The sequence below is a fragment of the Cladophialophora bantiana genome (assembly GCF_000835475.1).
Source record: "Cladophialophora bantiana CBS 173.52 unplaced genomic scaffold supercont1.6, whole genome shotgun sequence".
Lineage (NCBI taxonomy): Eukaryota > Fungi > Ascomycota > Eurotiomycetes > Chaetothyriales > Herpotrichiellaceae > Cladophialophora > Cladophialophora bantiana.
Window position 1 is genome coordinate 996,961 of NW_015971580.1, and position 19,395 is coordinate 1,016,355.

General features: G+C 52.0%; 8 protein-coding genes across 8 annotated transcripts; 4 read left to right on the plus strand and 4 right to left on the minus strand.

Annotated features, from left to right (window-relative positions):
- Positions 1–244: 244 nt before the first annotated feature.
- Positions 245–1,617, plus strand: Z519_04676 (uncharacterized protein; the record flags this gene model as incomplete). Its single annotated transcript, XM_016762421.1, has 3 exons — positions 245–413; positions 632–1,379; positions 1,461–1,617. The coding sequence occupies 3 exons, from the start codon at positions 245–247 to the stop codon at positions 1,615–1,617; spliced, it is 1,074 nt and encodes a 357-aa protein (XP_016621368.1).
- Positions 1,618–1,951: 334 nt separating this feature from the next.
- On the minus strand, positions 1,952–3,183 carry Z519_04677 (uncharacterized protein; the record flags this gene model as incomplete). The annotated part of the gene is made up of 4 exons (XM_016762422.1): positions 1,952–2,246; positions 2,381–2,661; positions 2,798–3,045; positions 3,129–3,183. 4 exons carry the CDS (start codon positions 3,181–3,183, stop codon positions 1,952–1,954), a joined length of 879 nt encoding a protein of 292 aa, XP_016621369.1.
- A 1,103-nt stretch (positions 3,184–4,286) lies between these two features.
- Z519_04678 (uncharacterized protein) lies at positions 4,287–5,612 on the plus strand (the record flags this gene model as incomplete). The annotated part of the gene is made up of 1 exon (XM_016762423.1): positions 4,287–5,612. One exon carries the CDS (start codon positions 4,287–4,289, stop codon positions 5,610–5,612), a length of 1,326 nt encoding a protein of 441 aa, XP_016621370.1.
- A 460-nt stretch (positions 5,613–6,072) lies between these two features.
- Positions 6,073–6,441, minus strand: Z519_04679 (uncharacterized protein; the record flags this gene model as incomplete). The annotated part of the gene is made up of 1 exon (XM_016762424.1): positions 6,073–6,441. One exon carries the CDS (start codon positions 6,439–6,441, stop codon positions 6,073–6,075), a length of 369 nt encoding a protein of 122 aa, XP_016621371.1.
- A 207-nt stretch (positions 6,442–6,648) lies between these two features.
- On the minus strand, positions 6,649–7,406 carry Z519_04680 (uncharacterized protein; the record flags this gene model as incomplete). Its single annotated transcript, XM_016762425.1, has 3 exons — positions 6,649–6,906; positions 6,951–7,222; positions 7,274–7,406. The coding sequence occupies 3 exons, from the start codon at positions 7,404–7,406 to the stop codon at positions 6,649–6,651; spliced, it is 663 nt and encodes a 220-aa protein (XP_016621372.1).
- A 685-nt stretch (positions 7,407–8,091) lies between these two features.
- On the minus strand, positions 8,092–8,286 carry Z519_04681 (uncharacterized protein; the record flags this gene model as incomplete). Its single annotated transcript, XM_016762426.1, has 1 exon — positions 8,092–8,286. The coding sequence occupies one exon, from the start codon at positions 8,284–8,286 to the stop codon at positions 8,092–8,094; it is 195 nt and encodes a 64-aa protein (XP_016621373.1).
- A 4,470-nt stretch (positions 8,287–12,756) lies between these two features.
- On the plus strand, positions 12,757–13,873 carry Z519_04682 (acyl-CoA thioesterase II; the record flags this gene model as incomplete). The annotated part of the gene is made up of 2 exons (XM_016762427.1): positions 12,757–12,834; positions 12,899–13,873. 2 exons carry the CDS (start codon positions 12,757–12,759, stop codon positions 13,871–13,873), a joined length of 1,053 nt encoding a protein of 350 aa, XP_016621374.1.
- Positions 13,874–14,355: 482 nt separating this feature from the next.
- On the plus strand, positions 14,356–16,959 carry Z519_04683 (uncharacterized protein; the record flags this gene model as incomplete). The annotated part of the gene is made up of 1 exon (XM_016762428.1): positions 14,356–16,959. The coding sequence occupies one exon, from the start codon at positions 14,356–14,358 to the stop codon at positions 16,957–16,959; it is 2,604 nt and encodes an 867-aa protein (XP_016621375.1).
- Positions 16,960–19,395: the final 2,436 nt, after the last annotated feature.

A 19,395-nucleotide genomic window follows, 5' to 3' on the forward strand; every position in this document is an offset into this window, starting at 1 on the left:
GGGGTCAAGAAGAATTGCATATGGTGCTAGACAGTGAATCACAAGGCATTTTCGAAAAGGTGTCGTTCAAATAGCCGGACTTCTCCAACACGCGAGCGCACACCTGGTCGCCGGTTATGGTGCCGGGAGATTGCCGGTAGCCGAAACCCTTGCTATACCGATGGTTGACTTTCCCGGAGGACAAAAGGACGTATCTTGCCGGTGATGCTATCATAAGTCTACTCTGACAGTCACAACAATAACCATGGCAGACTATTCTCAATACCAGGGACCGAATCCTGAGTGGGAGGAATTCGTTCGAGTGACTGAAATCCCTCCAGTTGGGCTGGCACCGGGAGAAACCGCGACAGACCTCCGACAGTCAAGGAACGCTCTGCGCGAGAAAGCATCCAAGATAGAGCTGCAGACATCAGGTCGGTTCGCCCAGCGTTTCTCACAGTCGGCCGGCTACTAGAGGCGATCCGGCACTGCTTGCTACTGCCTCAGAGCTGTCAGACGGATCGGTCTTCACGTTAGCGTTAGCCCTCGAAAATATTCCGAATACTGCTATTGCCGCTTCTTCCTGCACCATTTGACCCATTTAGTTTATGCGATTTGCTCTATCAGTGCTGACACATATCATTTCTCGCAGGACTCTTGGAGAAAGTGAGCTGGCGAGACGCGGATATTCCAACGCGCGATAACTCGACCATCCCGGCTCGCGTTTACCAACCAAAAGGCGTCGATCTCTCTGCTACGGGACCACTTCCGGTCTATGTCTTCTTCCATGGCGGTGGTTACCTTTTCGGAAGCCTCGAGACAGAGGACGCAAACTGCGCCCGTGTCATTGCAATGTCCCCGGTTCCAGTTATCGTTGTGCACGTGAACTATCGTCACACGCCGGACTTTAGGTATCCTACCCAGCACAATGACGCCTGGGACGCATTCCTATGGCTCAGCAAGAATATCACTTCCATTGGCGGCGACCGCGAAAAAGTAATTGTGGGTGGTATTTCCGCAGGCGGAGGCCTAGCGGCCTCTGTCGTACTCAGGGGACAAGACCAACAGCATTCAGCAGTGGACTTGAAAATCATCGGCCAAATGCTCCTTATTCCGTGGATATTACATCCAAAAGCGTATCCGTTCGAACTGCTAGTTTCCAAGGAACGGTCCAGCTTTGTGCAAAACGCCGACGCCCCCATACTCCCCCATACTCAAATCAACATGTTCATCGATATCTTTGATAGCATAGACACCGACCCGACGGACATCCTTTTAAACCCGCCGCTGGCTCCGGACGAGAAGGTGAAAGGTATGCCCAGGACTGTCATTGTGGCTGCAGGGATGGACCCCTTACGAGACGAAGCGCTCTTGTACGCTGACAAGTTGAATAGAAATGGGTAAGGAGTTTCTTCCTCGCTACTTGAAGTTGGAAATTTGCGGGGGTGTCATTAGTACAGATTGCTGACGAGCTCCTCTAGGGTGTCGACCCAAGTATACGTCTTCCCCGGTCTACCACATGGCTTCAGGCGATTCGATAGTCTGAAAGCCAGTGCACGATGGGATGAGGTGATTGTCGAAGGAATTCAGTGGTGCTTGTCGGATAACCTCGAGAGCTCAACCAAGGTTGAATTATAGAGTATTATAGAGTCATGGATACTTATAGAAAGTAGATCGCGGTTTGAGCCACGACTCCGAGCCGATGATACCACTGAGAGCATTTAGAGACCACACCAGACACCACAGAAGGCATTCAGGGCTTCGCATATAGATCTGATCTCTTGATCTGTTGTATTAGAGGATGAGAAAAAAATCCACTGCTTGGCCTGAAGTTGCAATAGCCAATAGTTACATGGTTTCCGAAAAGAACAAGAGAGACATGCTCGTTTCGGGTGTCGCCAGTTGCAGGACAATTCTTCAGCTGCAACTGTATTCCATGAATGCATCGGATATATAAGCTACGTAGTTCCTGTCACTCGGCTTCCTCCTTCAGTATCTTCTGGATTGTCACGAGTGCACTGTCCTTGTTACTGACCAGATTCGTCCTTGCAGGCCCAGGGTTGTTGTACACCGGTATGATGCGCCATTGGTCTTCGGTCTCGTCCATTACCTCCAGGAGGGTCCCCGACGGATACTTGTCATTTACGTTCTCAGCCAGAGCGACCAAGGCGCTCGCAATAACACTGGGATCGAGCATCTTGTCCTTCGTCGGATCAACCCACCCAGCAACTCCGGGATCCTCTAAGAGAAGAGGAGTCGCAATGGCCCTGAGGAGAAATTTTCCACATTAGCTTCCGTCTTAATGGATGAATTCATCCCAGTTCTTCGAATTTGCCAGCCGCATGTCCTAATTTTGGGGGTTGGTGATGCAAATTTAAGGGTAATATCTCTTAATACGTACCCAGGAGCGACTCCGAGGACCCGGATCCCGCAAATCTTTTCTACGGCGCCCATCCCCATAACGAAACTGCCAATTCCATGCTTCGATGCTTGGTACAGGGGCGTGATCATACTGACAGTTTCCGCCGCAACACTGGCAATGTGGAGGATCGTTCCTACCTTCTTAGCGCGCAGCATGTGCCGAATAGCAATTCTCGTCATCTTGATCGGATGCACAAGATTGATGTCGAATAGCTTGTAGTGGGAGGGTGAATCGATATCTCCCCAGAATCCCGAGGTTGGCTGTCGGTAACCAAGACCGTTAGCTATTTGTATCCGAGTCTTCCGACCTCTGACCAGTAATGTTGTGAAGAAAGGGAAGATAGAGGGAGTGTGAGAAAGCTCGACAAAACAAAACTGCCGATAGTCTCCTACGCACCGGCTCATAGATCCCTGCTCCGGGACACACAAGGTCGGGCACAGTCCCAAACTGTTTCTTCGCGACATCAAAGGTCTTCTCTAACTGAGACCAGTCGGTAACATCTGTCGGCTCAAAGACAACCTTCGGGCCGCCTTTTTGTGCGGCGGAATCAACGAATTCTCGTGCTTCCGGCCGAAGGCTGATATCCGCAATTAGGACATTGCACCCTTTCTCAAACAGAGCCCGTGCAAAGGCCAAGTTGATGCCTGATGAGGCAGTCACGTTGTAAGTGAGTATGACCTGTCAAAGGGCAAAATAATAGGGACATGGGAGATTGGATCCTTCTTACCGGAGCCTGCGCCTGTCACAATGGCTGAGGCGCCCTGGAGGTTGAGTCCGGGCATGTCGAAGAAATCGTGTAGAGCGCTCTCAAGGTCAGAGAAAGGATGTCCGTTCTAGTTCAATCTGGTGAATTTATCCGACATTAGATCGCGGGCTTCGATCGATACAGCACGCGATATATGAGGGAAAGGCTCCAGGGAGGACATCCAAAAGTGGATATTTCGGCCCTCGGTTAGTATTTGACAAACATGTATTCACCCCCACTCCTAACTCCCAGCAGCATGCCGATTGAGGCATCGGTTCTGAGTTCAGGGTACGGGTAGTTGGAGTGAAGAGTTTTGGAGAGGGCAATCGCGGGCCTCCCTATCTCGGCTTGCTCGGTCTCGGCCGCACCATCAAAGTTCAGGTGGAGTTCGAGGTAGAACTTGTTTGGCTTCCCCACAGAATCCTCGAGTTTAGGTAGGAATTCCGCCTTGAGGTCCGTGGAAGAGTGGCAAAAAAGCCTGGTCTCGAAATAGCGGGAGCAGCCGCGAAAAATAGTCTGGTGATTGGGAGCCCATCCAAGGTTAGGAGTGGAGATGTATCAAGCCTTGGGCACTCACAAAGGGATTGCACAAAAGTACAGAGCACTTATTGCGAAATCGCTTTGGCAGGGTATTTTGTATTCTCGTGCTGAGTCCAACGGCCTTCGATATGTTTGGTCCAAGGCCAGATTTAACAGCCCAGTCCCGCTACGCCCGTCCAGGGATAGTCCGTCGGGCAGCTTCTATCTCAGCAGCCACAAGTCCTCCTGACTCCCGTTCTGCTGGTTTGGTTAACAATAACCATGAGTTACTGAGAGTATTGCGGCCCCTCTACTCCAGACAGCCGGAGTAGTCTTTGCTCTTTTTGTTTCCAATTGGACATGGTATCCGTTTGAGCGTTGAATAGATTGAATGTGGGGAGAGACTGACAGCTTGCAGACCAGGCGTCGTCAACGCAACCATTGCCACTGACGAGTGTGGCGCGGACGCCTCGAACCTTTGACCGTCTTACCAAAGGGCGGTTAGCGAACCTGAGTGAAACAAGACATGCTTGAGCTTCCCATCTCCGTTGCAGATCGGTCTTCACAGCATAACCAATTCCGACACGTGGCGCATCCCTTGGAAGTGGCAATACTCCCAGCATGGTTTTGTTAGGCTACCTGAAGAACTTTCAGCCATTTCGACTCGATGCCTTGGGTATCGTAACGCTCCTCGGTGCGGAGCAGGTCAACAACCATGTGGGTAAGCTTGTCCGAAGTCGATGGCTGCAGTACATGCCGCTCCTCGGAGCATATGTCATTGCAAGCGATGAGTTCACAGCCAAACAGCCAGGCTTCCAGCTATTCAATTTCTCCGCAAATATATATACGCCTGGTCTCGCGGGATGGTTCAGTCGCTGGCTCATCGAGCAAGACTTTGAAACATCGGGGACTTGCGTCGAATGGAGCATCAATGCAAAGGCTCATTCCTTTGCTCTTGACTTCTGGCTAGCCCTACTCACCGGAGCCATTGTCCAGGCTGGATTTATCGTAATCACAGTCCTGATGGGAGATTGGTGGGGCTTTGCGAACGCCATGTCCATGGTCATTTCTACCGCCGGAAGGGCCTATCTGGTAAGCCGCAACACCACTTGGCTCGACAGAGCTGTTGTCGAGGAAGCGAAGAAAGCGCTTGGGGAGCCGGAACCTTTGGTGTCAACGAAAAAGCGATCCAACGCGAACAACAAGATTTTCGATGAAGATGAACTTCGAAAGCTGCCGGAAGCGAAGGTCATCGTGCTCTTGCCAGATGCACGAGCCGCCGTCCTCTTCATTCCGGAGTGTTTGGTCCGCGAGGTCTTTGTCTATAACCCCAAGCCACCAGGCACGAGGGACGAGACCAAGAGAGTGGGGACCTGGCCTGTCCGCAGGAGAGAGGAGAATAGGAGGAAACAGTCGGGTCCACGTGAATTGCTGGTCTACGAACTTGTACGTTGGATTTCCTGGCTCGCGTTCGGCGCACATGTCATCACCATCGGCATGTCGGACCTGGTGAGCCAGCTCATCACAGTGGTGATCATTGTAGTGCCCACCTTTCTGATCGTCCAGGGGTTTGGCTGTGATGATAGCCATATCGGGACCCGGCTACGGGCGGAGATGTCTGACATCCCTCCGGAGGAGATCAAGGCCAGGCGTGCCGATATGTATGCTTTTCTTGCCCTGAGCGACGAAGAGGAAGGCTGCCTGGAGCAATGGAATCTAGCGGCCAATCGAGCCAACAGACAATTCTGGGGCGACTATGAAAGGAAGAAAGAAGTGTTTGCCAAAGTACAAAACTTACGAAGTATCCGGAATTACGATGATCGCGTCAAGGCCATCGATGCAGCCAAGCAGGAGCTCCAGAAGGCCAAGGCAGGCAAAGCTCCCTCAGCACAAGTGCGTGTGGCTTCTAGCACAACATCAAGACATACGTCTCTGGACACGGCGTAACAGGCAAATTCTTGCCCTCCTGGTAGCTTCGAACAGTACATTTTTGTCCAATATTGGGAGGAATCGTATCTTTATTTGGAGTGTGCTGCTGCTTTCAGACCTCGTGGCCGCAAGCCCTGTAAAATTATCCGAGCTTCATTTATTTGTGGCAACATCCATCGCTCACTGCTTTCAACACATCCAATCTGCAGGCACAGGAGGCCCGGATCGGCGCATCTACCAGGCTAATGCAAATTCGAGCTGTTTCTTGATAATGCGTGCTTCATCTGTGCGTCCCAGCCTTGCTCAACACTCGTGGTATCCGTGAAGAGCCCTGGGGTTGTTTGGATGTTGATGGGCACTGGTCAAAGAGTCGTCCAGCCCCAGGTCATCGGCATATGCCATCCTCAACGTTGCCTTGTTCAAGAGAAAGGGCTGCGAAGGCGTGTCTAGTCGGCTGCATCAAACCCCAAGGTTCGGATTATAAGAGTGTGTCGTCGTGGTGGATCGCGTCTCTCAGGTGTTTGAATGCAACGGAATAGCTCTCTCTGCGATATTCGATCTCGCCGTCCAGCATAACAGTGGCTATCCTGAGCTGATCACTGATTGTGTTCAGGAAATCTTTCCGGGACGGTGGAATGCGGGCAGCGACGGCCTGATACAGCGTCCGTTCCTTGTCGGCTTTGTCTAGGTGTCCAGACACAGCCCAAGCCAGACCCTTGGCATAGTGAGCGAAGGTTGTCGTTACGCAATAAAGTTCTTGGTCTTCAGGAAGCTCGTGAGCTTTTATAGCATCCCACAAACCGAACCGGATGTATACATGCAAGCGGACAGATTTGAAAAACTCCATCCAGTCCGCCAAAGGGCGATTTAGTCCTTAACAAGCCATCTGTGATAGAGGCTCCCATGCCTTCGGTATTGACCAGCCAGCATCGCTGCATAGACGAGAGAATGATAATCATGCAGTCGGTAGAAGGTGTAGAATCCTGTGCCGCCAGATCGTTCCCGAAATTTTTCATTCGCTTTGACAGCCTCACGATTGCTCGCGATCGATCGCCTAGTCTCCCACGAGAACATCTAGATGCGAAGGCATATGCTTCAGATGGCCACCGTCGGGACATAGTGGCCGCAAGAGGTCGGCCGCAGGCAGCGCGACAGCAGGATTGGCAGACATTTCCATGTGGTGTATGTATAGGTGCAAAATGCCCAGATGCTTTCTGCAAGCCGGATCCTTCAGGCCATCCTCAAGAAGTTTAGTCACCTCATGGACTGGCGAACCAACAATAGGCTGGCCGGTGTGTGGGTCGAACATTTTCTGGGCGCTGTCATCAGGAGAGCATCGGTAAATAGACATCTGACATTAAGACCTTCCTGCCCGAACTCGTCGTAGACCTTTCTCATTGCCTCTGCGTAGCTTCGGTTGGAAGTTTCAAAATCGAACGGGATGTCGCGACTCGGATATCGAGATTGAATCGCATTGCAGAGGGCGGCTTCCTTTGGCGTAAGGTGGGCTACGTGTCTCATCGCTTCGCGAGAAAGGCCGTGACTTGTGGCAACCGATTGCCTCAGGTCGTCCTGGTCAAACGAAGCCCAGACTTTGTTGTGGTTGGGCCCGGAAGCGTAGACGACACCTCAATTTGCCATGCCGCAATCGGGATCGTGTTCAATCGCCTTTTGGAAACACTTGATGGCTTCGTCGTGGTTGAAGCCGTATGACCACAGGATGCCTTGATCAAACCATTTCTGCGCTTTGAAACTCGTGGTCGTAATTGGGGTCGTAAATGTTCCAAGATCGCAATAACCGTCTGACGCCATCGTTGAGGTTTCAAGCCCGTAATGCTATGCTTAAGTCAGTTTGCGAAATAGGACTGTGCTTGAAAATAGTTCGCTGTTTTTGGATCTCTGGCAAAGTCCTTTTTGTTGTTCTTTGTCATACAGCGAGATAACCGCTCGACTCGGACTGTACAGCTGATCTCGCCGAGATCTCGTGGGTTTTCGTCACTCCGAGACGGTCAGTGGTGGATCTGCACAATTTTTGGTACGGCACACTCTCGGTAGGGCACGCTGCCACGCAGCCATGCCGCAGAGCCTTCCTAGCGCCGTGCTGCCCCGTGGCACTCTTACGTACCTACTACCCGTTGCGCCCACCCCGGTACCATCATCAATGTCTGCCCGACGTTTCGACCCCTTGTCCATTGACTCAAAAATTCGCTCGCGCACCCACAGATGTCCCACCATCCTCAGAATTCCATGGTTAGCTGGTGGGCATTAGCAAAGAGGGATGCGTTCCTAGGTCTTGTCAGAAGCCGACTTCAAAACCCCAGAGGTCGGTATAAGCCGACAAGTCCAGACTTGTGAAGTCGAGGTGCGGTTGTCTTTCCTGATGTGAGAGGTCTGTAACTTCTCGCTCGCCACCCCTCAAATCAGTAAATGCGCCGCTACAAGAAAGTGCTGTGCTGACGAGACGTTGTATCGCGTTTGCAGCGCGAGAAACCAAGTCCTAGTTAGGAGCTTCCTCCTGGAACAGGCCACCCAGTCCAAGTTCCGACGCAATGACACCTAGATCTTGCAGGATCTTGGGGATGCAGAGGTCCTGGCACGGTTGCCAGAACGTGGGCCGAAGCATGGAAAGGCAAATAGCTCCAGCGACTGGAAGGCCATAATGCGCAACCTCGGAATCAATTAGTTGACTCATCATGCGTGATAGATTGATCCCTACCTTCCATAGCAGACTGGTTCCCGAATTTACCAAGTGGTCTCGGAGAATTATGGCTTCAACTGTCAAAGACAACATTTCTTGTGATATCTGGAGCAACTCCACTTCCGTCTCGGCGAAAACGGCATTTTCGTGATTCGCAAAGCTATTCCTGAGCAGGAACAACGTTTGAATGTATGTCAATCGCGTATTCAACAGGAATCATTCTCGAATGGTGACCGAGCTCTATGCGGAAAGAGGGTACGCTCAAGCCTGAGGTGACCCGGGAGAGATCGCCATAGCCTCTGTGCGCATGCATAGATCGCACTTGGTTTTTGTCAGTACTATGAAAGGAATGCATGGCGGCCATCGAACACCTCCTCAAATCACAACACTCGTTCTGCTGATTGGACACCATGCTCGTGTAAAACTTCCAGGATTTATTCCTTCAAAGAAGCACAGCATGCTGTCCAACGCAAGCCGGTCACTTGATCAATGCGGTCGTTGGAGCCGAAGAAAGCGTGGTCTAAAGCTGCCATTAGCGGTCTGAGAGGGTTCCTTGTATGAGTATCTTGGTTATTGTCCGGGAGCTGAAAACAGCAAAATTTGCGACTCAATCTGGGAGGGCGACCAAGAAAAGCCGCCATGTTTCTTGTCATCGGAGTATATTTTGAGCAAATCTTGACCGACGCAGCTCGGCGAGGAATCCGGGAACCATGGGCATATCCGCTATTCTCTCATGCAGGCCAAGGAATATCAATGAGCTAATCACGTCGCTTAATCGGCGCCATGCGCTGTAGCCTGATATGCATCAGTATTTTAGTAACAAATACCTCCGAAGTATCACAGAGCCTACTCTGGTCTCCATCCACAACGGAATGCAAAATGAAATTCTCATATTGACAGATGAGTTGTATGTCGTTCAACGAATCAAGCCCAAGCATGATCTCCAAGCATCTATCTGAAAGCTCTGTAATGGGTCGTTGCAAAGTACGAAGTTCAAGTCGGGAGGTGTAGAGTTGGGGGGGAAGAATGGAAATCTGTTGTAGCTCTACCTGCCGCGATTAGCGCAATGGTGATGCTCTCACACCTGACATTGGTATCACTGATATCACAGTTGAAATCTTTGAGGGTCGATCCCGCCGAAACGGTCAGAGGTTTAGTCGAATTATCTGAAAGCTTCTCCGTGATTCCCGAGGGATTGGTAACATCAAACAGCTTGCCTCTTACCAGTCGACGCAAAGATTCAGTACAACTTTCGACGAAAGGCCCGCCAAGAGTGAGAGATATACCATTTGCCAGCAAGAAGTCGAGAAGATTCTCGAAATCTTCGCCATTGACCGTATCCATCACTTCCTGAAGGACTTGGTTCTACTGAAGAACAATTTTGCCGTTTAGTCGTGTCGAACCATGGCTGGTTGATAATGGCTGATTTGGCCTTGATTCGTGAAGATCCCCATCACCGGCGAGACGATTGAAGAGGGTGGCAGAGCTCGAAAGACCCAAATGGCCAGTGTTCGGGTACCGGGGCTCCGCGGGCTCCTGGGGCTCCTGATCAATTAGGGATCTTTGGGGAAGTGAAGCATTCACCGGAAAGTTCTGCGTGGTTTCAAGCTGGCTGGCAGTATGACGATCGCTTTGGCTACCGTATCTGGTTGCTCCCCTTGCTGTGGCGTTTCCTGAAAGGCTTCTCGCGGTACATACAGGAATTGGATCGTCCGGCATGTATGCAGCGCGAACAGACTGGCTTGCAGTGATCACATGCTAATTTCAATTGTCTGCATGGGTGGGCAAGCCGCCAGACGAACTCGCTTGTCCCTCGTGGAGTTCATGAGATGGTTGTGCTCTAATGATGCAGCTGGCTCGGGGTGGTGAAGGTGCCAGAAGTGAAAGAGCCTGGCCAAGATGCCGCTAGGCTCAATTTGACTCGTGATGGCTAAACTGGACCGAGTAGAGCCGGAACGGACAAAGTTTACTCCGTTCTCCCGGCCCCATACTGGGTACTCTACTGTATACTCGGCACCAGGCACTCGGTACTCTGGACAGAAAATGTTCACACGTTCGGCGAGATACCCCGGAGTGCGGAGTAGAACCTGCAAGGCTACTCCGAAAATAAGTGGCTACGCGCTACATCAAATAACACAATTCTTTCTCTACAACTAGGAAGCACTCAGTCGGATTGTACCTCGTATAGCGTTCGATAGTTTCCCGCCACACTGATGGCCACTTCATTCAGCAAAATCCCCATCGTTGACTTCACAAGTCTTCAGTCCACGGAGACAAAGCCTCCAGCTTTGAAACAATTGCAAGATGCTCTTTTTAAGGTCGAATTTCTTTATCTCATCAATATAGGTTTAGAGGTGAAGTTTGAAATGCTAGGCATCTAGGGATTCGATTTCCGTCTGACGAAGATCCAGTCAGTGGTGGAAGAAGGACATCGCAATGTACCCGAGTTGTTCAGTCTTCCTCCGGAAAGCAAGGAGAAATGCAACATGATCAATTCGCCTTGCTTCCTCGGTTACACGGCCCTAGGCACCGAAACGACGGCTTTGCGGACTGATCTTCGGGAATTATGTATGGGATCTGTCGTCACGGTGGACGAGGAATTGACCTGAGCAAAGCAATTCGACTTTGGAACTCCTCTGAAAGAATCTTGGACGGATGGTGATCCAGTTTGGGAGCGGCTCGAAGGCACGAGCCAGGTAAGTAGTCGTCTACAAATCTTGCTCGCTCAACCAAGGATGTCACATCAGAACTCATGTAAGAGGAATGCAAGTATCCCGATGCCAAGACTGAAGATCTGGTCAATCGCCTGATCCAACAGATGTCCAATTTAGCCGACTCCTTTCTGTGATCTGTGGCCGAGTGTCTCGGTCTTCCAATCAACACCTTCGCTCCGTTCCGTGGCAAGATGGACAGACTCAAAATCATCAAATACCCTCCGGCTTTTCCAGGATCCCAAAGCGTCGGGCCACACAAGGACTCCACAGGTCTCTTTATCTTCCTTTCCCAAGACTCTGTCGGCAGCCTGCAAGTCCTCAACAGAACGGGGCAGTGGATTGATGCTCCGCCGGTGCCCGGCAGGCTTGTTGTGAATAAAGGACAAGGCTTTGAGGCAATAACCGGGGGCCTGTGCTCAGCTACTACACACCGAGTCGTCGTAAGATCTTGTCTCTCTCGAAATCAGTCTATACAAGTTCCTGATGAGGGTTTCATTTCTAGGCTCTGGCAGGGACAGTGCGCTACAGTATCCCTTATTTCCTCGCTGTCCCCTAAGACCTAACACTAAATCAACTCAAAGAATCAGCTGCCCATATCACCAGATGCATCCCAGCCTCGGACGCGCCAGTGGTGCCGAGTATTAATCAGGTCGCAAGCGAGTTTCTCTCTCCAGCCTTCTCCTGTGTATGTCAAGCCATTCCTAGAACTTTCTACAATGCGCGGACTAATGACTGGCGCGAGTAGTTCGGCAAAGCCTCGCTGCGGAACCGCGTCATCAGCCACCCAGACGAGGGACAGAAGTGGTATCCAGATCTCTACGATAAATATTCTCGCGAATATTTTTGATTATACCCTCGCATAATAGTGCCCAGCCATAAGAAATGATGAGGAGGCATTGCGCATCAACTTCGAGTCGGCGATGGAGACTGACAGTACACACAAAGTCTTCCATCACAGCTCTATGCTCTCATGTATACCAAGACGGTTGCCCCTTCTCCAAAAAAAAAGACCCCAAAATACCCGCTTTAGTATGACACGTTTGCGCGAATGACGGTGAAAACAGTTTGCCAAAAGAGGTGGCTTTGTTGAGAACGCTCATGAGTTTGCAACGGTTCGGATAGTCGGCGACGGCGATGCTCAACTCTGTTCATCGTACACCAGTACAGGCTCCTAGATGGGCCTCATGTTGGTACTCGGAGAATAAGGCGCAAACATTGATGCGCTACATATTATTTCTGGGTGCTTCTCATTGGGTTAGAGGGTGGAAGTCTAGGGATTACAAGGCTGGGGGATAGCGCTCACAGCCGACTGCGGCGGACTGGAAATAATGACTGGGGTAAGAACAGCTGCACTCGGCCTTGGTAACTTATGCCGATGTGCGAATTACCTTGACTGTCTCTGGCCGCTGCGTTCGCGGTGGGAGCTCAATTCTGGGGACGCTTCAAACGGAGGAGATATTGAGCCTCGGTAGAAATTTACCCCAAATCGACAATCCGGCAAGACTGACAGGCTGAGCATGCAGTAAGCGGTGCTTGTCCGCCATAACGTTACTTAGCATCCCCCGGCGAATATATCCAGGATTCCGTCGCAAATGAATGTCGGTCTAGGTCGGAAGTGTTTCTGTTCAGTATTACGAGGCGTCTCGTTGCATAGAAGAATCTATCCTCGCCTGGAGCATACACAAGGGTTTCAGCGCCGTCGGTACAAGCTTCATACTAAAGCGGGTTCCTGTGGTGAGGGAGGTCAGACATGGCTGCAAAGAGCAAAGAGTCGGCGCCAAAGCAGCTCGATTTTGAAACACATCTCGAGCTGAAGCAGGTCGCACCCGTAAGTAGCAAAGTGTGATGGGATTTTGCAAAGGAACCTCGAAGTTCTAATGGGCATAAACCAGGATGTCTTCACAAACGTGCATGAACCGTGGGTGTTTCACGTCACAAACTCATATCCGGGCCCGTTGATGATGGCCCAGGCGGCTGCGGCCGCGTGGAAGACAGTGCCTGATGGGTTCATGCTGGATTCGCTGCAGACGCACTTCATGCTGGCGCCCAATCCGCAGAAACCCCTCATGTACAAAGTACAACGGATAGGCAACGGCCGGCGATTCGCGGTGCGGATTGTGAACATCGCACAGGATGAAAAGGTCTGCGTGACAACAACCACGAGTTTCGTCAACGATGCGCCTTGGTCTGGGCGAGCCATGACGCATGTAGTGCCCATGAGGATTGATAGGCGGAAGCGGGAGATCAACCTGGACGATTTCGAACTGATGCGTACATCGAGAGGGCCGTTTATGAAATTCGAGAGATTGCCGCATGTTCACGAAGGCAAGTTCCAGGCAGTTGATGGAGGTTCGGGGGATGCTCACGGTCTCCTTCTAGATCCCAAAAATCCAGCCACCAGCATGGCTCCAACCGTTGCGCAAATCGATCCAGCCATCTCATCCCCGAGAGGCACAGCAGCGCATATTCTCGGTGTCATACACCTCTCTGATTACCATGTCATGGACTGCCCGCTGTCTATCCACGGTGTTCCGCACGGGGTCTGGAGAATCGGAGACCAAACAAAGACACCGATACCGACCACCATGAAAATCATGACGAGTCTGAATCACACGATCCACTTCCACACCCACGACGGGTTCCGGGCCGACGAGCTGCTGTACATCGAGGTCACCTCTCCGTGGGCCAAGGATGGGAGAGCGATGATCAACTCGAGGATTTTCAGCAAGCAGGGTATGCTGATTGCGACGGTTATTCAGGAGGTACGAACTGAACAGCTTGCTTCGTATCACAATTCTTTTCCACCGGCTAATGGGCGTGAACAGGCATTCTATGTTTTCAAAGAGGATGCCAGTGCTAAGCTTTGAAGGAAACCGCGAAGCCAACCAAGGGCGCGCGGAAAGGGATTGATGATATACGAGCCCTAGAAGAAAGATTTCTGCAGATCTGGTAACATGCCACCGCTGTTTTCGATTTAGGGTACCATATAGGAGGAAGATTAAATGTCGACCCGCCGTCGAGAAGGGTAAAGAGGCGATAGAATAGAAAAGGAGAGACAATTAGTGACTCCGTACTGGGTACTCGGTAAATCGACGCCTGTAAAACGAATGCTTCACCGGAGCAAAGAAATCTGAGATCCCTGCGGAGCATATGCCCCTTAATGCAATTCATATATCAACCATAAAATCCTCATCCATACATATGTCTCATGCAACAGGCACCGCCTGACGAGTCCAGCAATCTGCCTGCTTTGTATGTTTGATGCTGCGTTGATACACTCTCATCACCATGCGGTGACCAAACTCTGTATCGCAGGTGCACTCCTTGACAAGTCACGGCAAGCTGGGAAATGTCGTCCAATTCGCTCAATGTCATAGCCCTGATATCGGGCGGCAAGGATTCGCTGTTCAGCATCCTGCATTGCCTTGAGAACGGGCACCAGGTGGTGGCACTCGCGAATCTCTACCCCGGCGCCAGATCCGTGAGCAATGAACCAAGGAATGCGTCCTCGGTCGAGATTTCTCACGGAGATGGCGAATCTGAAGAAGGGGAAGATCTAAACAGCTTCATGTACCAGACGGTCGGACACTCTGTGATACCGCTGTACGAGGAGTGTCTCGGCATTCCGCTGTACCGGCGAGAAATCACGGGCTCGGCAGTCCAAATGGGTCGGTACTACGATGCAAGCGATCTTGGTTCAACGCTCGACGAGACCGAAGACTTGATACCCTTGTTGAGGGACGTCATGCAGATGCACCCCGAAGTGAATGCTCTCTGTTCGGGCGCCATACTCTCGACCTACCAACGCACCAGAGTCGAGTCTGTCGCGGTCCGGCTTGGTCTAACGCCGCTGGCGTACCTCTGGCAATATCCTGCGCTTCCTCCCCCAAATGAACGAGGTGAGTCCCTGACTGGGCTGTTGGATGACATGAGAGCTGCTGGCTGCGACGCTAGAATTATTAAAATTGCAAGTGGTGGTATCAAAGAGAGTTCTTTGTGGGCCAATGTAGCGGACCCCAGAACCCAGCTGAGGCTGGTGAACGGTCTCCGGCCTTTCTTCCCCGACCACGAGTTCTGGCTGCGCGGAGCGGTCTTGGGGGAAGGGGGAGAATACGAGACGCTGGCTGTCAATGGGCCTAGAAGACTGTGGAGGAGAAGAGTCGTGGTCCCACCAGAACAGCAATCTACATTTACTGGGGAAGGCGGAGTGAGCTATCTCCGACTGGGGAAGCCCGGAACAGAGGAGAACCATGCAGGTGGCTCTGAAACACAGGAAAAGTCTCTCAGAGTGCCACAGCCGTTTGACCCTCAATTTCAAGCCGTGGTGACGACCGTCAAAGCCCAAGAGAGGGCGAGCGTCGGCAGAAATGCGGAAAAGCTCGATAAAGCAGATACCCAAAGGTCGCGGCGAATGTTGAAACCATCCCTCCAACCTGTCAAGTGCCTGACCTCAGGCTGTGTATCAATTTGCAACATTACTTCCGGCGAACCCAGCCTTGCTGAAAGTCCAAGCAGCGCTGCAAGTCAAATGCAGCGTATATGTGATGTCCTGAAATCTATGCTCGAGTCGATGTCAAGCTCTCTCAACATAGCGACAGGGCTCACACCGTCTAATATCATCTCCACGACCTTGCTGCTGAAGGACATGTCGAGCTTTGGGGCGGTCAACCCGATCTATGCCTCGCTGTTCCGCTCAGGCGAGCCGAACCCTCCAGCACGCGTCACAATTGCATGCCCGCTTCCCGAGAACATTCAAGTCAGTCTGAGTGTGTTAATCGACGCCGGGCCTCGTGATGCACGACGAGGGCTGCACGTGCAGAGTCGGAGCTACTGGGCGCCAGCGAACATTGGACCGTACAGTCAAGCCATTTGCGTGCCAGTGGACAAACAAGAGGAAACCCAAATCAATGTTCACGATGCAGGGGTGATGGAGATGGTCCACATGGCCGGCCAAATCCCTCTGGTTCCGTCCAGCATGAATCTTTCGCAGGCAGGGTTTTTGGAGGAGACGGCCTTGAGTCTGCAGCATTTGTGGCGGGTTGGGCAAGAGCGAGGTGTCGACATGTGGCCTTGGGGGATAGCCTTTTTGGAAGGCGGCTGCACGGATGGCCCTGTTCGTCCCGAGCTTTCATGCAGAGTATGGCAACAAGCTCATCTGACCGGGACGAGATCGACAAAGGCCGGCATAGGCGAGGAAGACGACGAGGCCGACGAGGGCCCGGATGCGTGGGACTTGCGGTATAATCGTGCTTCGACGTATGAGGTGTCCAGTGGGGAGATGACGGTGGGCCAACATCTTCATCTTCTTCCAAACGCAAATATCTTCCTTGAGGATGGGAGCTCAGCATCGTTCGTTCCTCCCTTCGTGGCCGCGGAGGTTGTTTCTCTGCCTCGAGGCGCGCCGGTCGAGTGGTGGAGCATGGGAATCACGAATTTGCCCAAGAGTCCAGCATCAAAGCCTCGAGTGTCGGCAGTTCGGAAAGATTGGGTTTGGGGATCTATGGCCAAGGTGACAATTCTTCCTCCATACGGGAAATCAGGCACAACTGTTCACTTGATCACGGCGCTGGTCTGTCACCGTGCTGACGTTGCTGGTGTCGAGAGCGATATTCTAAACATGATTGTGCCCGACAGCGGGTATGAAAATTCGTCCTTCAGCCCTGCAGAACTAGTCCACGGCACCGCTTTCATCACGTTGCAGGCTCAAGAGGAATGGTCTCGGATGAGGAGAGGGCACCTCCTCGGAAATCTAGCAGCCATACCGTGCAACTCGTTGTTTGGAAGCTCTGGAGGGGTTTCCAGTCCAGCTGCGGCTAACAACCTGGCAGTCTCGTCGCTGCCGGCCGTTAAGTTCGGCACAGACATCCAAGGACCAGCGGCGTTGTACCCGCCCTTGCCCCTTGGCGTCGCAATGGTCATGCGGGTCGATCAGAGTGCGAGGCAGTCCCGATGAAAGTGAATTTGCACTGTTTCTATTTCTGTTTCAGTTTTTGCACCCGCCCAAAACAACCATTTTTTTCGCGACCTGTGGATTCTAAGAATATCAAAGACTAGACCCGAGGGCAATGTGCGGCTGATTCTCCCAAAAGCAGCTGCAGCAGCGGGAGTGGGAGTGGGAGCGCTATTCAAGACATAGTACACCCATCCACAGAAACCGTGTGAAGACATGGAAGTCACCCATTACGGACACCGACGGAGCCGATCTTGAATCTGGGTTCCCAGCTTGATCTGCAGAGAATACGCGCCGGAAGCTGGGCGAGGCTGAGGTAAGTCCAGGGAGCACGCGCAAATTAAATCAAGCCCACGCGTTCTGTCCGTGTGTCCGTGTTTTGCAAAGGTCAGCTGGAACTTTTGAAGCGTCAATATTTGAGCCACTCATTGTACATAAGCGCCGAGGCAGATTCATTCAGTCTCTCTGGACGGAGTTGGACGACGAGACGGCGGCGGCAACGGCGGCGGCAAAATGGCGAAGAACAGCGAACCTTGTGCCCTTGGAGAATGAGCTAAGCGGTGACGTTGATGAGGTATTAGGAGTAGGGATTGGACCAGGGCACACTGTACCGTGTCAACGCGGACATATTGATAGTTGGCCGGACGATTCAAAACTTCCACTCCAAAGCCCACGCCATTATCCACCTTCCTATTTTCCCCTGTTGTGAACGCCTCACAGAGATTCATGCATTTATGATTGGGCGGGAAGGATGTACATATGGAGTATGTGAGCGAAGTAAGACAGCACGCGTCCTTTGGACTGGCTGGCTGGCTGACACGCTCGGTCGCTTGCTCACTAACTACAACATAGATAGGAACGTTCATACTGTAGGGGCCAGGCCTCCGCGGTGAGCCTACCTAACGACCTACCCATCTACCTAGGTAGGCGCCTCGATGACTCCCGAACGAAAAATCCTATTTGCCAGATACGGTTCGATCCTCGTGAGCGAAGGCTGCTTTACCCTGAGGTTTGCCCGAGCCATTATCTGGTCCGCCCTGAACACTCCCAAGTCTGACACTGAGCGATAACGAGCCATCGGCTGCACCTTTGTCTCAGTTGGGCACTTGTGTTGGTAGACATTCGTCTGGGAACCGGTGTTTACTACTCCAGTCGTGCGAAGCATCTTTCTCGAACGGCAGCAAGGCACCCGTATCCCCTTTTTGGATCTCTTGTTAACGCTCGAGGCCATTGAGTGCAAGCAAGAGCATGACAGGTGGTACGCCTTTAGAGACCTGGCCAGCGACGGCCGAAGCCTCGTGCCAAAGATTGACTCTAGTGCTCACGTCAGCGATGTCTTCCTCACTTTTGCAGTGTCCTGGATTGTGACATGCCAAAGTCTGGACATCATTAGTGCTTCGCGGCCTCACTCGTCTCTCGACGTGCCATCGTGGGTCCCGGAATGGGATTATGGAGTCCCGAATAGCCTTATATCCACGACTCCTTCAACTCCTCTTGACGACAACTGGGTGAGTAATGTTGCTGCGATGCCACACTTTCAGGCTTCTGGGAGCGTCGGACCCCAATGCAAGTTTGCCTTTGACGAACAAACTCGGAAGAAGCTAACACATCTCGTTCATGAATGCCGGCGCAGCCCCATCGCATTCCGAAATACAAAAGCGGTTGGATGCGCTCAATAGGCCAACCATCTTTAAGCAGCTCTATGCATGGGGATTGAGTGTGACGTTGTAAAGGAGATATTCGAAATCGACTGCTTTACCCCTTCCGACCTTTCATGGGGATGTCATGATCTGAGGAAGAGATTCGTTGGTGACGACCAGGGCGACGAAGAAGAGGCTCACGCATTTCTTGACCGATATTGGCACGCAATGGTGGCAGGCCGTCGGTTTGACGGCACTCGACTGGAGATGAAGGGGCTGGGAAGCTTGCTCGAACCCGTGTTCCAGAATCGGGATGCCAAGATGCCAAGGATCGTGAACAGAGTCAAGAGGAAATCAAATGGAGAATGCACATATCTTAAAAATGCTGCGAGGACGAGTGCCCATCTATACCGAGGGTGGAAGGCTAGGTCTCGTTCCCGGCGACTTGATGTTGGGATATGGGGTCTGCGTGATCCTGGGCTGCAGTGTCCCAGTGATCATGGCGGAATTGAATTACATCGACGATACGGGAGCGATGTCATCAGATCCTTCCCATCACGGGAATCGAAGCGGCCATCATAGTTTGCGGTGCGAGTGCTTCTCGACGGCATGACGGATGGATACATGATTGAGGAGTTGGGAGACGAGGAAAGCGCCCTGCGAATGATGCATGGCGCCGAGGACGTCGGGGAGGACAGGATATGGGAGTTAGGCGAGGAGATTCAGATGCGAGAGTTTCACATCATGTGAAACAATATATACCTGATCTCGAATGGAGGTTGATTTCTCCATGTCGTCC